This window comes from Thermobia domestica, chromosome 16 (assembly GCF_964235325.1).
Source record: "Thermobia domestica chromosome 16, izTheDome1.hap1.1, whole genome shotgun sequence".
NCBI classification, from domain to species: domain Eukaryota; kingdom Metazoa; phylum Arthropoda; class Insecta; order Zygentoma; family Lepismatidae; genus Thermobia; species Thermobia domestica.
This window is the reverse complement of record NC_137469.1, coordinates 136,501,799-136,520,110: the sequence shown is the minus strand read 5'-3', so window position 1 is coordinate 136,520,110 and position 18,312 is coordinate 136,501,799. Positions and strand designations below refer to the sequence as shown.

At 36.5% G+C, this 18,312-nt stretch overlaps 1 protein-coding gene across 1 annotated transcript in view; it reads left to right on the top strand.

The window, feature by feature from the left end:
* Window positions 1-1,858: 1,858 nt before the first annotated feature.
* LOC145673446 (farnesyl pyrophosphate synthase-like) overlaps window positions 1,859-18,312 on the top strand; it is a 123,877-nt gene continuing 107,423 nt past the window's right edge. The window contains exon 1 of the mRNA XM_081743155.1: window positions 1,859-2,217. Within this exon, the coding sequence (XP_081599281.1) occupies window positions 2,039-2,217 (179 nt within the window). The 5' untranslated portion in view covers window positions 1,859-2,038. The remainder of the gene's footprint in view (window positions 2,218-18,312) is intronic.

The window sequence follows — 18,312 nt, the reverse complement described above, 5'->3', positions numbered from 1 at the left end:
AGAGATGTATTTTGAAATTGGTCACAATAAACCAGACAGAATTACCCATAGGATCGACTTATCGTGGAAACTTTTCGTGCTTTAGGAGCTAGATTATAACGATTTTTGCTTAGGTGACCGCCATTCCTCCATTCTCCCCTACTAATATAATATTGACAACGAACAACATGCTTTTAGCACCGTAACTTTTTTCTCGGTTTTCTCGAAAACTAATCATCACAATTTACATTCAAGCAATTCATTTTGTTCAGCTCGATACAATCCATCGATTGACGAGTGTCTCATCTTTGAACAATATTATAGTTAAACTAGCGGCGCCCATTATCCCGAGTGCTTGGGCGCAATTCGAAAGTTACCATTCGCGTTTCCCCCGTAGAAAAATAGTAGTGGAGAAGACTGGAGTTTGTTATGACAAAACCAAATCAATTTACTTTGTGGACTATTTTTTTTCAATTTAGTGTTCTTAAAAGCATCAATATGGTTATAATTAAATGCTCGGTTTCCCGTTTTCCGATGAAAAAATGTTTGCTTCCTCCGAAAAATCTTATGAGCGCAAGCTACGCCCTAAAATCTACGTCTATGAGCAGTCGTTATTTCAGAAAAAATGTTCCAGGTGGACACGCTTAGTATTCTGCGGGGGGAGGGGGGCACTGCCGGTACTATTCTCTTTATTATTACATTAGAGACATATTATTTTGGTCTCCTTCGGGGGGCACTCTCAGATCTCCGGGAGGCAGTGACCCTCCCAAAAAACATGTCTGGAAGAAACACTGTCTATGAGCACCAGGTGCGCACTTTATTGGGAGGAGGTCCAAAGTTTCGGAGAGGTCCGCATTACAAGATAGCACGTGTATGCACCCGGAAAGACGATAAGTAATGTTAAGTACTGTCACCTATACTCTCAGAAAAAAATAATAATATAACTAGATTGCTCTTCATAAGAAAACGAAGGATAGAGATGAAGTGAAAGATCAAATCTCAATGGTACTGTACATCATTCCTCTGCTAAACAAGTATTATTTTATTAAGATAGAAGCCTATGTTAGTTAGCCTTTTCTTCGAGAAAATGTCACAATTTCGTTAATTTCTGTTTATATTAGGTTAGGTTAGGATTGATTACTTGCATCATTGTACTCATGTGCGCTTCCCGTAAGTACATAGTCTCTATACCATTACGAATTTCTCGTCTCTACAGCATCCATTCTTAAATGAGGTACGGTACAAATCAATTACGTTTCCCATACTTCAACTCACTTTTCCTGTAAATCTTCTGTTTTTTACGTACTTTTGGCCCCTTCATTTAAACAATCCTCAGATAGTGTACAAATATATACTGAATTACGAAGTTTTAAAGGGGGTCCGGACCCCCTGTGCCCCTGATGAGCACCCTTTTTGGGTTAAAAAAAGGAACAACTAAAATTTAACAACGCTAACCTAAATCTCAATAAGCATAATGCTTACTGCCGTCTCGCTAGTGTCATAATGAAAAGCTTCATGCCGGTATACTTTAGTATTATCTTCATCTTAATTTGTGGTGTGGTTATCGTAGAACGCTAATTTTTTAGGTTTACCAAAAAAAATAAAATAAAATAAAAAAAAAATCCCAAAAACTAGACACGACACTACACCCATATCAGTTTTGTTCAGTTCGATGAGATCTGTCGATTGGTTTGTTTCAATTGAGAACTTTTTTTTCGTTAAACGATAATAATAATGTAGAATTTATTACCTTCAATTTTATTGGAATGGGGAATATTATGTGCTGTTACAGTTTCGCATAGATAGAAAACTTATTATATTTAGGTTATTCTTTCGAGTACTGGTATGGCAACACTGTACGGTATGCACAGTTTATTTACTACAAACACGAGACCAATGACGCACCATGGTCGAGTAGCAGACGACTGGAGTGGAGTTGTGTATTGAACGTGAGGGAATGTAAGCGTGATTGTATTTGTGTTTTCTATCCAATTTTCTTGGCCCTTTGTAATTTTTATTCGAACTCAACAGTGTTAATTACGGAGCTGGAAGGACCATAATGGCATCGTTGAGGAGATCTCTATTCCTTGCTTTAAGATTAAGACCAGAAATACAACACTGTGCTTATCGTAGTTCCAGTACGTGCACCGAGGGTTTGACAAACAAGGGTGAAAGTAGTCATGGATTAAGTGCAAGTGGCGTGAAATATGAACATCAGCTGTCTAGAAGGCATCCAAGGTAAGAATATTAGTTTTCAGTTAGTATTTGCTTTATTTCTGAAGTATAGTGTATGGAAGTAAAATCATCATCATTCGTATTGTTATTATTATTAGTATTAAAAAGTCATTATTATTCGCTTAAGGAATTCAATGTTATTTGCACTACGATTGTGAATTTTCGATTGAACATGTATGTATATTGTATGTGGAAGACACTTGCTTGGTATATTACGTAGTGCAAGGCTGATTTTTTAAAAACAATACTTCTAGGTGAATTATTGATCGATATTTTTTGTTATTTTTTTAAAGGTGGAAATGAGTATCGTGATTTTAAATTCATTCAGGTTAAAGCTGTTTGCTAATGCCCCCTTCCCCCCTGTTTTGAAACTTTATGAATAACTTAGGCAATGAAAAATATCTACAACATAAAAGGTGAGCCAGACTAGGGGTTGTGTTTAGCAGAAGGGGTCCAGAAGCACGTAAAAAACACGAAATTTACAGAAGAATTGGATGATGCAAGTGCCTTGACAACATAACGTTAAGTAATCTGACCTAAGCTAACTTGAACTAACCTAATATAAGCAGAAATTCTGTCGTTTTTTGGAAAATTATGCTGGACCTCTAACATCTAACATAACCTAACGTAAACTACCCTAATGGGAACATAAATTAGCGAAATTGTAAAATTTTTAAAAGATAGGATCTTGCAGTTGATGAAATAATTCACATCTTGGAGACGTATACTTACAAATACTAATTTTCTGACGCAGAACCTTTTTACACTTTCCTTATGGTCGTTGCTTAGCACTGGTGATCTATGTACGAAGACACTAAGACTCGTATAAAACTTTGCAAACGAGATAATTACCCATTTAGTTATATTTAGAATAGAATGTATGTTCATATAACAATTGGTGTAATTTCCATGTGATTTTTTATTTAATTTATTTCTACGTATTGGATAATTGAAATATTCCTTTTTCATAGCTTCACGAAAGCTCCTATATTTTTTCGTCGTGATTTCCTACATTTTTTTCATTAGCATTGGAAAGCCTGTGAAAGGAAACTGAAAAACCACTTGAGTCGAGCTGGGATAGAACCAGGGACTCCATGCATCGGAGGTTAAGCGCTTTACACCTGAGCCACCGCGACCCCAGTTCTTAACTTCTGAAGATGGTCTTGTATATAACACGAAAATCAGCTTGTTGACATTTGAATATTGTCAAATTTAATATACGTAAAGGATTTGAATGTAAGGACATTACGTACTATTGAGGAATGAAGTTACATGCACAATTTTGAAGCTATCATTGGGTAGTGCGAATTTAGCTATACGGATGATTATTTTCGAAACTTGTCACGTGAAAGGAAAGCAACCATCATAATGAATATTAATCTTGACATATTCTGATTGTAGTTCCAAATATAATAGCTGCGCGATTTAAAGTAATGTTCTTTTATTACGTTACTTACGAACTTTGTTTCTCCTTATGCAAGGGAGTCTACACTCACTTCCGTCTTTGGGAATTTGGTTCTGTTGACTGGATTGTTGTTCTTAGAACGCTGGCGTCGGTAGTTTTTTTTTTTAATCTGGGAGGTTCGGATGAATCAAAATTAAAATCCTCTTTCCGACCAAAGTTATATATACAAAGTAGTATAGTTTCTTAAAATACATTTGACTAAAATCTGGGGGGACGCGTCCTCCCGACACCCTCCTTCCCGTTAACGGCACCCATGCTTAGAACAAAGATTCACGTAATAGAATAGGAATATGTGTTCTAAATCTCCACCATCGTTGTATGTTCATTTTTATTTGCGCATTTATTTTTAATTTGTCCCCCAAATATAATGCTTGATTTGTCTTGGCTCGCAGTACATTGAAAATTGGCCATTACTAAAGTAGATAATGCTGAAAATTATTTGTTAAATATGGGGCAAAACCTGAAGTACAGGTGGTGTTGCATAATATGTTCGTAACTAGAGATGTAATAAAAGGTACGGGCCAATGCACTAAACTGTCTTTCTCCGATTTCTTAAACTAAATGATGTTATGCAGCAGTTATTGCTGGAACATTTATTTGTGAAATATGATCGAAGTCATAAGACTTTTTCGGAAAACCGGCTGAAGAAAACTTATCCTGATGACCCATATCGTGAGATTATTGTAAAAAATTTGTTTGTGAAATATGAACAAAATCGACTTTTGGTATACGAGCTTTTCCCTTATATCTATTCCGTCTATCAATACAAAACTTGGTACACACATTTCTTATCCCCTGTAGTTATTTTTCGAGATACGTTTGGAGATACGCTTTTACTCGGGACTACTCAAGAGGGGTCCAAAGTAGATGGGAGGGATTTCTGGAGGGAATTTTCCGGACATTCTCCCAATTTTCCCTGTTCAAGTACGCTATGGGCCCCAATACGTAGCATCTCTGGAAAACTTGTTTCATTCTGAAGAGAATGAACTATAAACCATGACTTTCCAATGAATAGTGTTGATGCAATTGCTATTTCACTGCAAGTCTACTATTTTCTTTACATTAACAGGGTTAATGGGCTCAGGGACTTACTCTGTTGCCCATGGAGTAATTTTTTGTGCATGAACATATCTTTGTTATGTTTATCTAATGGACTAGGTTTGATTCAAATGTTCGGATGACAGGTTCATGTCCGTTCGCGAGAAGTGAACATTATTGGCATGAATTTTCTCGGGGTTCTTCTTTCCTCCCACTTTCTTTATTCCGCCATTACGTTCATTATCATCATCATTACCGCAGTGGTGCCCACCTCCCTCATATTCATGACGCACCCCCCCTCAATTGTCTATCCGTATGTTTTCTTCCATGAAAAAAAAATCTTTTCGATTAATTTTTACACCCCCTCTAACATATTTATATAGATTTTTATCCACCCTAAATATTTCAATGACGCAGTTTGCGTCATACCCCCCCTTTGTGGGCACCCCTGATTACCGTCTCTCCTAGCTTCGGTGCATAATGGGATGTGTAACTACAAATTTAATTTAATATCATTCTGAAAAGGTTGTAATAAAGCCATTAAAAAGCTGAGTGCTATTACTGCAAACAAATAATTTGTTTAGTTTGTATTTTTAAGAAAAAAGAGAAACTAAATAATTGTCTGCTTTATTTAAAAAAATAATCTTTTATACTCGAGTATTCAAGACAAGGAAAACAAAGTTACCAAAAACATGGTGTGGCAGAGGAGAACGGTTGACATCTAATTATTACTATTATTTGCATTTTTTTGTCCGTTTCCTTTAGCATAAAGTGTGGGACTCTCCTTAATGTTTAATTTTATAGTCTTCAAGGTTAGGAATTTAGCCTTGTAAACTATGTAGCAATGGTCTATAGAACTCGGAAGAGGAGAGTGTAAAGGTATACAACTTAAAGTGAATCCATGTTTATTGATGCTTTTTTCTCATCCTTTTCTGAATCATTTATCATCAGATTATCCTTGTACTTCTATTCATAATACGAGTTCAAGGACGATTGAGAGATTATTCGTCCTTTACTTTTTAATATTGATCATTCACATATATTATACCGGTGTTTCAGATAAAATGCTAAGTGCTATTAAATCACAAACTGTTGGAACAGGAGGAAACAAAAATTAGGATGGAAGATATTAGAGGGCGCATCGAAAGGAGCGTGTTGCTTGCCTAATCGGGTTCTCTAGTATAGGACTCTGGGAATCATCCAATAACTTTAAATGGTAAAATGTGCCATTGGTTTTCCTGGATTTTTTTTTCAATGATGTATCAGATGACATACCTTGATATTTAAAATTTTCGAGTGACCCCATAGGTCCGTGTATTCTCTCATAAAGCCTCGTCGGTGCTACTAAACTTTTATATATATATATATATATATATATATATATATATATATATATATATATATATATATATATATATATATAAAGCCAAACGGTTTAACCGAATAGTTGAAGCCTGCCTATGATTGCTCAAACAGATGTTGTGTATCTGGGCAGTCTATGGGCTACAAAATCTTAATTCTCTAGTGTTGCCACTAGACGAGACGAGACGAGACTTCAGGCTGTCTCGTGTCTCGTCTTGAAAAAATGTGCTCGTCCCGTCTTGTCTCGAGAGGTTCTGTCCCGTCTCGTCTCGTTTGTCTCGTCTTGTCTCGTAAAAATATAGCAGCATACCATGGGAATGAAAGTAAAATGTAGCAGGCTGCACCATGCTAATCAAGATACAACTAACAAGGGAAGAGAGGGAGATTATATATCGAAGTGGAAGATGGTTTATATACCAATGGGAAGCACTAATGACGCCTATTACAAAACTGTAATAAAAATTTTCCGACTGCATATACTGTGCGAGTTATATGAATATACAGGGTGTCCAGAAAATCCATTTCCACCCCTTGAAATCGCAAACGATGAGACAGATGCCAAAACTGGAAAACACGTTTTTGATCATTATAAAAGTACAATGTATCAAAGCAAACATTGTTGTCCCAGGGCCACCTGCAGAGTCCCAGGCGGGATCCAACTCAAAAATTACAAAAGGTAACGGGGTCAAGTAGTATATCGTTCGAAACTTCTTGGGAAATGAAAGAAGACGAACAAGTCCCAACTCTCTAAAATTACCTGTGCAAAATGGAGGCCGGTCAAACTGTCAGCAAAAACGTCATTGTAGAGTCTATGGCCACCCTCCAAAGAAAGAAAAAAACTGAAACGGTAAGACAGATGTCAAAAAAGAAAAAGATGGGTGTCATCTTTTCAAAAGTACAATGATTGAAAGTAAAAATGTTTGTTCCAGGGTCCTCCACAAGGTTCCAGACGTGGTCCTACTCAAAATTTTCAAATGGCAAATATGGTCAAATAAAGCTGTTAAGAAATAAAAGAACACGGAACAAGTCTCGATCCTCTAAAATTACCCTGTGTAAAATGGCGGCCGGTCAAAATGTACATCTTCATTTCGATTTTCTGAGCACGTTCACTTTCCATTTTGCAATCGGCACTTATTTTCATTCTGAGACATTTGTACGTATTTACTCTTCCTGGTGCAAGGAATTCTTTCGTTTGAATCATTTTATAATTGATAAACCAGATAACGAGCATAAGTACCACTGTTGTGCAGTCATAAACGTAAATAAGTAGAGGTAAGAGTCTTTACTTCTGATGGCTCCAACCTCTACTTATTTATGTTCGTGGAAGTACATTATATGTTAACTAGTCAGTTCTATACTCAAAGATGTCAAATGTTGTCGTTTCTTTTCTTTATGTCTTAATTTGCTTTTATTTTATTATTTTTTTCTTTATTTAGATATTATTGGGCTATTATATAGATTATAGCTTATATTATTTAGATATTAAGAGCAGAATCTCACAGTAGGGGCATTTCCTTTCTTTCCGTTGAGTACAAGAATTAAAGTGAAAATAAACTAAAACCCGGTTACAGAAACAACAACTAAAATGCAAGATGTTTGCACAGTATTATCGTAGAGCGTCCATACTTGTTCTATCTGCTTTCATTTAATAACAGCTTTAAACGATGTGCTACTTGACCTCCCTTGCCATTTGAACAATTTGAACATGACCCCGCCTGGGACATTGTGGAGGACCCTGAGACAAATATTTTTACTTCCAATAATTGTACTTTTGAAATGATGACACACATGTTTTCCTGTTTTGACATCTGCCTCACCGTTTCAGGATTTTTTTGGGGGTGGCCATCGACTTTACAATGACGTTTTTGCTGACAGTTTGACCGGCCGCCATTTTGCACAAGGTAATTTTAGAGTATTGAGACTCGTCTTCTTTCATTTCCCAAGAAGTTTCGAACGATATGCTACTTGACCCCCTTACCTTTTGTAATTTTTGAGTTGGACCCCGCCCAGTACACTGCGGGTGGCCTTGTGACAAGAATTTTTGCTTTGATACGTTGTACTTTTAAAATGATCAACCACATGTTTTCCAGTTTTGGCATCTGTATTATCGTTTGCGATTTCAAGGGGTGGTAACGGATTATCTGGACACTCTATATATCCATATAACTCGCATAGTATATGCATTCGGAAAATTTTTATTACAGTTTTGTAATAGGCGTCATTAGTACTTCCCATTGGTATATAAACCATCTTCCACTTCGATATATAATCTCCCTCTCTTCCCTTGTAAGTTACAAGTATTACCCAGAACACACAAGACAAGAAATGTCACGGTAGCTACACCGTGAAGCCTTCACCTCTGGTGTATGTGGTAGTCGATTCGATGTCGGTTAGTGCCATGTGAGCTTTGTGGTGGACAAACATTGAATGTGTGTGGGAACCGCGGTGGCTCAGTGGTAGAGCGTTCACCTCTGGTGCTTGAAGTCTCAGGGTCGATCCCAGCCCCGCCAAGTGAAGTTTGTGGTGGACAAACACCGTGTGCGTGGGTTTTCTCGGGGTTCTCCCGTTTCCTCCCACTTTCTTCATTCCACCATTTCAGTCATTACTCATCATCACTGTCTCCTTTTCCTAACCGGCATAACCGTGGGACGTAAAACTCAAAGATTTCATTTCATTTTTCGAATGTGTGTGTTTTCTCGAAGTTGTCTAGTATCCTACCACTTTCTTCATTCTACTAATTTTCCCATCATCATCCATTCGTCCAAAGTTGCCTAAAGGTCTTAAAAATAAAATCAAATAAGCTCACAAGGCAAGGACAAATAGTTTACAAGATAATATATCTCTGCTGTTAATTGTCTGAGGCTTCTCGACCCTGGCTTCTTTTTTTACATTCTAAAACATTGAAATTTGTTTCACCAGTTTCAATACACGAATATACAGTAAATTGCTCATAGGTGCGTCGAAGATGAAGACACTAATGTTAAATAATGTTTACACGACAAGCAAAGTTCGATGTAAAGGTGTCATCATCCCCGACACTATCGTATACTATCAGCCCACTTGCTTTATAGTGTCTGCATATATATATATATATATATATATATATATATATATATATATATATATATATACAGAGAGAGAGAGAGAGAGATGGAAAGATATATAGATAAATAGAGAGATATATATGTGTGTACACTTTGATTTCATATATTCCAGCCTTTAGCTTTCACAGTGTTAACCCATAACAATCCAAAAACTACTTTCCATTTTAGCATATTTAGATTTGTTGCAATTATTAAAAAAAAAAAATTTGGAACCAAATAATTTTATTGAGTAATGGGAAGTATGCGATTGAAATTTTATATGTTACTGCACACTAAGCTCTACTTAAAGTGCCATAGTAATGGGAACTGAACGACACATCGGACGAAAGAATGCTGGGGCCAGTCTTCACCTCCATGGTTCAAATCTGTTCCCATAACCGCGGGGTGTGTGCTACTGTGTGGTGCTTGCCCCGTTTGTGTAACAAACTCATGACAGTACACCCAGATTAGCTAATGGCTAAAAAAAGTTGATTTTTGGGTGGCCATTTTGGATTAAAGTTCCTTATATTGTCGGGATCTATTCGCAATCATACAACGTACATCTTCATACCAAGCCGAGCGGTCTGCGGCGATAGACCATCGGCTTGAAGGCCCCGGGTTGAGTCCCGGAAGGGTCATGTGTATGGATTTTAACAACATTTGTTTTTTCGTACTGTGTCAGGGGGGGGGAATCGTACGGGATAAAAGGATTTTAGTCTGAAAAAAATAGAGAGAATATCCTCCCCAGGATACTTTCATGGGAGTAAGGAATTAGTAAAAATATAGGATATACATTTTATAGCAGGTTTAAAAATATGGTTTGGGTATCCTATTTCTTTTCTGTTAATTATGTTCTTCAATGTTCGAATTTTGATCATTCTCATTATATTTTCTGCTTTCAACGGAGTTCCATGAATATTATACCAAATGTTCTTTACACTTATCAAGTTCGAGAGGTTTTATGCGCCTGTAAGAAACAATTTCTGAAGATAATTCAGGTCCTAATGAATATTATTCACTAGGAAAGGGAAGTATTCCTCTCCTCTCAACATGGAAGCAGAAGGCAATTTCGCACTCTCGTCAGATCAAACATTTCCTCGTAACAAAACGAAGGTCCCCCTGTAAAACTTCTTTACCTAAAGTGTTATTATTAGTATCATAAATTTGCTGAAAGCAAACAATTTGAAGAATTTGTCGATAATATCTTTGGTTCCTTTGTCGTCCGCCCGCCTTCCAAACGAAGAGGTGAATTTTACAACATGACTGCTGTATAATAAGCGAGCGATTGGTAAAATGGTAAAAGTGTGTTTTTATGTGTGTGTGTGTGAGAGAGAGAGAGGGAGAAGACAAAATTTTAGTTGCAAGATGACATACTTCAATTGCCGTTTTCGGTTCATATGGCAAAAAGAATACCGCCACCAGAGAATAAAGACAAGTGTAGACCTTACCCAGTTTTCAAATTGAATAGATGGTGGTGGTAGTTCGGTTTCTTGACCTTGTAGAAATCTTCCCTGTCTTTGATTTTGTTTGTCATCGTTCCAGCCAGAAATAAAAAAAATGAGAATTCCTCAGTTTACAGCAAGGGGAATTGGGGACAAGACATTAAGGATAATATTCCTGGAAGCTCATGTATCACAATTGTTTCATTCAATAGACAGAGGACACTTTTCTATGAAGGCTTTTCAACATGTTTTCTCACAAAGGGGATTTTCCTTTTGCAATCTATATGACCACTGGCAATTTCAATCTTGGCCATTCCCACCAGCGTTTTCATTTTCGAGACACGAGACATTTCACGAGACGTCCCGTCTCGTCTTGTGTCTCGTTTTCGAGACGGGACAAGTAGTCTGTCTCGTCTCGTGTAAGAGGGTTCTGTCTCGTGGCAACACTATAATTCTCAGACTACAAATTCTAAATCCCCTGCCCATTGAAATTTGTCATTAATTTTGGTTGCTTTTAAGGTTTCAGCCAATACTTTACATAATTTTCTTATTTATTAAGGTGCTTGTTCATTGTTAGTTTATTTTTATTAGGTTATTATAAAAGTCATCACTCATTTTTGGAACATAATGAAGTTCAATTCTGTTAGCCGACCTTAGTTTATTAATTTTGAAAGTACTAAACTACTCATTCTCATCAATGTAATTGGTATAAATTTAAGGCAGTTGTTTCTTCGTTTTAAAAAGAAATTAAATAACGATAAGATTGAGGGGTTTGGTTGAGTGTTGCATATTTTACAAGTTAAAGATGGAAGATCAAAGTGTTCCGTGTCGCTATGTTTCACTGTGTTACTTCCGTAAAGTGAATGAAGATCGCCCGTCAAGCTTCTGAAAAGTTGCGTAAAGTTCACGATGGCAATGCTGTATTGTATAACAACGTCAGTGCCAGCGATTGTTCACGAAATTCTGTGCTGGTGATTTTGATCTCAACGACATTGTTCCGTGAGGGAGGCCTATTTAGGTTGTTGACAAAATAAAGGCATTCGGTGTACGACACGAGGGACTGCAGGAACACCAGTCATCCAAGCGTTCACGACCATCTGAAGTAGCTGGAATACGTAAACGTGCTCGGTGTCTGGTTCCTTATGAACTCGAAGTTCATTAGACGGCATGTTTAAACATCTGTGATGTAAGGAAACCTATACTTTTCTGAAGCAACTGATGACTAGTAATGAGAAGTGGATTGTTTGCAACAAATAGTCTTGTTCCCGACGTGATGATTTGCCTCAAACGATAACGAGAACTGATATTTATAAGAAGAAGATTATGCTCTCAGTATGAGATTTTAAAGGTATTTTGGTTTTCCAGCTCTTACCAAGTAAGCGAGCAATGAATTCGAATATACATTGTCGGCAATTCAATAGTGTTAACAAATCGATCATCCAGAGACGTCGAGAGCTCGTTAATCTTAACCTCTACGGTCCCCCAGTGCTCATTTGAGTACATTTTTAATATTACGTAAACATATATCGTTTCATTTCAGTTCCATCCTTACTAGTTTTGCTACTCAAGTACTCATTCGAGAACACATTTAGTGCACTCTGGGTCCATCATATGGCAGCTTTGAGTATACAGTGTACTAACTAGAAAATATTCAGAAATAATTTTTTTGGTACAGTAAAAAAATTTGGGTCTGTAGAGGTTAAAGGAGCTGTGTTCCTTGACGATTACGCAGAACCGATTCGAAATTCGATAACCCATCAAAATCATTGGATCATGAATAGTATATGCTGCTTTACTCAGCATACTCGCCTGACTTTCCGCCGCCAGACTTTAACTTATTTTGCTCTTTTGTAATTTTGCTGCTAGCTGTAACGATCATTTCATCGAACAAAACTGGGATAGCAATATATCATTGATAAATCTTTCTTCTTTTTATAAATAAATAACCTTTGGAAAACAGAAGAATACGTCATACCTTTCCCGATAACTCAGTATTACCTAATAGGAGTGAATCATATCTCTACGACTTGGGATGATTAATTTTGGGGTAAATATGATCAAAATGGGAAAGTGAAAATTTTGAGATATTTTGGTTAATATGCTACCATAGTTTATAATCGTTTCGTTAATTTTTTAATCGCAAGTGCTGACTAGGTATCGATTGATGGATCCGTTTTAAAACCTAGAGCACATGCTAGCCACTCGGCCATGAAATGCGGTATACCTTACTAGTATTGTTAGTGATAATCTGAAATGTGGACGAGATTTAAAGAAACAATAGGAATGGTGAAAGAAGCGTTAGTGGTGACGGTGAAAGAATTGTAAAGGAGATCTTAACGAATTCTTTATATGAAGTACTAGCAGAGTACCCGGTCTTCCCACGGGGAGAATAGTTTGATTTTGGATATAAAGTACTAATTGAGAATGAATTTGGATTTAAACGGCATCGGAAGTGTCACTGTTCATCTCAGCGACCCCGAAAACTATTAATTCGGTCATTTTTAATCATTTTAAAATCTTTCCTCTCCCGTACGTTGCATCATCAAAGAGAAATAATAAAACCTCATCTATGTTGAAAATTTGATCGAGATCGGTCGGGTGGTTCAAGAGCTAAGAAATGATAGCCATAGTCACTTTCATTTGGATGGATTACCCATAACGAAAATGTACATATTGTGAAAAAAAGATGAAAAACGACTGCGGTATTGAGAAACAAATAAAATTAACTGGGAGGAGTCAATGTAGGTTTTGAGGAAAGCGAAAAAAGTTGTCTTAGGGATGAAGATTAAGAGGGGGCTGCATGATTACAATTGATTAACGATAAAGAGGGTAATGCTTTTTCAAAAGACTAGACAGGGATAGTAAGGTAGTGCATGCATGTTCTAAAATATGGCAAATATCCTTCCTGTCGTAAAAGATTTCTTATGATCTTCCTGGAGCATACATCGTCTCGCTGTGGAATATCAATAATAAATTACTTCTCAATGTCGAGAGCTCATCTAAATAATACTAATAGTAAAAAGTGCTATGTTTGATTTTAATAAATCATATTAATGGTAACGAGTTCCGAGATTGATTATACTATAATTGAATCGATTAGTTATGTGATTTCATTACACGTCAACTCATATATATTGTATTTGAGAACTTTCGCTAGGCTGCAGAAAGGAAGGCAAAGTGGTTAGACCCTGACCTTCATTGAAGTGTAGCATGATCCGTTACGAGAGAAAGCGGAAGGAAATATGCGATGCGAGGATCCGGCTTTCTTCTCACCCTGACCTTTTTTGTATTTTGGTTTTCCCCCCTCTCCTCATGCGGGTATAACCAAAATCACGATTTTTAAATTCCATTCATTCACTGTTATACTGTGTGCGTAGGTATATTAATACGGTACTTTGCTAGGGCGTTTCATAGGCTGCATATGCCTGTTAGGTCTTTGACTTAATAAATGTAAATTTCTATATAGATAAAAGAAGTCGTAAGTGACTTGACTGATCTTCAACGTCCAGGCCAAACCGTTCAAGCTAGAAAGTTGAAATTTATAGTGAAATTTATTTGTGACGTACGGTACCACTAAGGAAGGATGTGCGGAATTTCAACGGCGAAAGGGATAGTAATTATTATATTAAAATGTCCATTTCTCGGAATCTATGAAAATTGGTATTTAGACTTCTCATTTAAAAATATTGGATTCGTGTTTCACAGTTTTTTTTTATTTGACTTAGAAGGAAAGAAAAGGAGAAAGGTGTTATAATTGTTGTAACAAGGTGTCCACACATAATTCTTAAGATTAAACATGGAATTTGGTGTTTGCATTTCTCATTTAAAATGCGTGTTTCAGGGTTCTTTTTTAATAATCCATTATTAATAACAAGCAGGGTGTCTATTGGTCACGAAAGTCACTATTTTTTTTATTTGTACAAATACAAGTAGAGATTCGAAAATTTTGTTCTATAAAACGTCAAAATTCACCGCCTAAAATGTCTGTGGTCTGCTTTAGACGCTACCTAATCGATAGCAAAGCAGGCTTCTATCGCATGAATGAAAAATTCAATGAGGAACACGAAAAACAAAACAAAATCAAGATGGGAGCAGAAAACCTTAAAGAGTTGAAGAAACAGAGATTGTTACAACAGACCGGAGATGAAGTTGAAGCATTTCAGAAAATCGAAAAAGTTCACAAAAGGGTAAAACAATATTAGCCAACTTAAAAGAGAGATAGAATCCATGAGTACAACTGTTTACAATCAGTGTGACATTTTTGAGATTGCTGAGAATTTGTGAATTTATGTGTATTTAGATATGTAATTTTAAGATTATTGGATTAGTGAGTGTTTGCCGTTGGTTAGTTACCGAACACAATAGATTATATACAAGGGAATATACTGAAAGTGATGTGACAACACTCCAAGTTTTTATCGCTCCAGGGAACAGCCTTTGAAAGTAGAGACAAAATAAAGATAAGTGCTGTTATTAGTTTTCGAATCTTACGAAATTTTATGGTTTGGTAAAGAAAAGGTCACGAAAAAGTAACGAAGTTTCATTTTGAAATTTTAGTAGACGTCCTGACACCATTTGATATAGAAAAGAGGATGGGGAAAAAAGGGACAAAATTACAAATATTATGATAAAAATCCATAACTTGAGATCTGTTAAGGTTAGAGACATAAAATGTGGTATTTAGAGTTCTCATTTAAAGTAAGTGACAAATGTTTCGGCGTTTTTAAAAATATTTTTCTAAGAGGTGGGGGGGGGGGAGGAACAAAAGTGTGGTGTGGGATGCAATTATTATAGTATGTCTATATCTTGGAATCCCTGAAGAGACATGAAACTTGATGTTTCTACCCTAAAATAATTAAATATATATCTAGTTTTTTTTTTTTTTTTTTTTTTTTTTTTTTTAATATCATTTGTTGTCGAAGAGATGAAAAGAGGTGGAGGTTGCAATTGTTAGACTCTCAAACTATCTAGAATGCGTAAGTGTCGGAAGTCCTATAGAACATTTATGTACGTTCGTCCGTCTGTGTCGGCAGGTATGAGAGGAAAAACGGCACGTGATATCGAGAATCAGTTTTTTTGTAATCGTTTCAGCGTTCCTAGAATAGGGTTCGTCTTCCCTTTTAACTCTCTGACTCCGGAATTGATTGAAATTACCTATTTCCGGTTTCAAAGTTTCTCGCCGTAGAACAGAAACGGTGATAGGTGGCGACAAGCAGTTTTTTGTAATGGATTTAGCTACATATCGTTACCATCCACAACACACTATCGAAACCGGAAGTGGTTGAAATTTACAAGTCCTATAGGTTTCAACAATGATTTCCATAGAGCAGAAACAATAAATGGTATCGAAAAACGGTTTCCTCCAATCAATTCATTGCCTCGAGAATATGTTACATCTCAGTTAACCCACTATTCAAAGCAGAAGTGTTAAAAACCAATCATTTCCGGTTTCAATGCTCATTACTATAGAATAGAAACGGTAATAGAAAACGATGTTTAAAAAAAATGGTTCAGCGTATTGCGAGAAAACATCACCAGCCGCAATATTCTACATAAACCGGAAGTGGTTGAAATTTACTAGTGCTTCCGGTTTTAATATTGATTTAAATTAAAGCAAAATCGGTAAGAGATATCAAGAAGCATTTTTCTGCAGTGGGTTCAGTGTTCCAAGAATAGGTCTCATATCCATCACAGAAAGTGGTAGAAATGCACCGTTTCCGGTTTTAACGTTGAGCGCCATAGAACAAGAGCGGTAATGGATAGCGACAAGCAGGTTTGAGCTGTTGATTCAGCTCAAGAGAACATACCATCATCAGCCGAAACACTACCAAAACCGGAAGTGGCTGGAATTTATTAATAATTCTGGTTTCAGTACTTATTTCCATGAAGTAAAAACGGTATGGGATATAGAAAGGTTCTTGAATAAGGCTCTTGAAACAGATTCAGTGTCACAAGAATACTTTTTGTCTCGACGGTTATGTAGCCTACCTATTGAAACCGGAAGTGGTGAAAATCCGTGGCTAGCAACAAGCATTTTTTTTAAAAAATATGGATTCAGTATCAAGAATATGTTTCAGCTTTGATTTTATTCCTTTATTGCTATCGAAAGTGATAGACTAGGGATGGGCAAAACCGTTTTTTTAATATAAAAACCAGAAACCGGTTTCTAAAAAGAAACCGAAAAATCGACATTTCGGTTTTCTCCAAAACCAGTTCTGTTTTTCACCGAAACCGGTTCGGTTTTTCACCGAAACTGGTTTTGAAAAAAAAAAACATAAAACTATTTCTGTGGAAATGGAGTCGGTTTCCGGAGAACAACGAACCACTAATCTGGTCAGAAATAGAACCAGTTTTGGAAAACTGAGACCGGTTTTGCAGAACTATGAACCGGATCCGGTAAAACACCGAACCGGTTTTGGAGAAGATTGATAACCATTTTCGGAGAAAACTGAAACCGGTTTCGGCTAAAAAGCTTTTTCTTGGAATTTTTCAAAAACCGGTTTTTGTGTCCACCACTATGATAGACATGACTTACCATTTCCGGTTGTAATGTTCATAGAACATAGATCCATAGAACAAAAGACAGTAAGAGATAGCGAAGAATGGATTATTGATATGGGTTCATCATCAAAGTAATAGGCTCTATGTTTGATCTTATTAATCTATTGCTATCCAGGCCAAGCTCGCCCGTCAAATATTTAGGTCTTTATTCCTTATTACATGGGCTATTTGTCCACCAAGTTTCGTTCAGATCCGACCAGTAATTACCGAGAAATAAAGTGCCGCATATATACATACACCCGGAGTCAAATTATAAGCTCTCGTGTGCTTCCTCTTGGAGCTAAAAAGATAATTTTATTTTCGGTCGGTAGCACTGTTTGTTGGATGGTATTGTAGTGTATTTCAACCAATGTGCCCCTGTTAATATTTGGATTTAGCAAAAGTTTTTGTCAAATAGTTTAAAGATTACGTTTCAATATAAATAGTCCACCCTGTATATATTATAATTAGGGATGGCCAAAATTTTTCGGAATTCTTAAAAGTCAGGAATTTTTTCAATTTTATTTTCCGGATTCCGGAAAGTGAAAACTCCGGAACTGGCCATCCCTAATTTTAATAAGAGAAACTTTCTTGAGAGCGCGACACCTGAAAATGGTTGATTTATCGTCCCAAAATTTTGACATAAAAAAAAATACATGAACCAACAAGTGAGTGTTAGGATAGGGAAAGAACTGACGGAAGAGAATGCGATTGGAAGGGGAGTTCGGCAAGGATGCCGCTTCTCGCCAACACTATTTAATATCTATCTAGAAGTGATAGTGAAAAAGAGTTTACATTGATGATGATGGCATTTCGGTAGAAGGTAGAATGATTAGATGCATAAGATTTGTAGACGATATGGCGCTTGTTGCAGAATCTGAAAAGGAAATCAATAAAATGTTAGAAAGACAAAAGACATGGTGATTGGAACGAAGGGGTCTGTGCCAGATATAAAAGTGGGAGGGGAGCAAATAGAACAAGTGAATAGTTTTCGATATCTGGGTAGTATTCTTGGTAATGACGAATAAGTGCGAACGTGAAATAAAAGCAAGGATAGGAATCGCGAAAGAAGCCTTTAGAAGGAAGAAAAGTCTGTTTTGTGGGACCTTGAATAGAGAGTTGAGAAAAACTCATAAATGCTTCGTGTGGAGTGTTGTACTGTATGGGG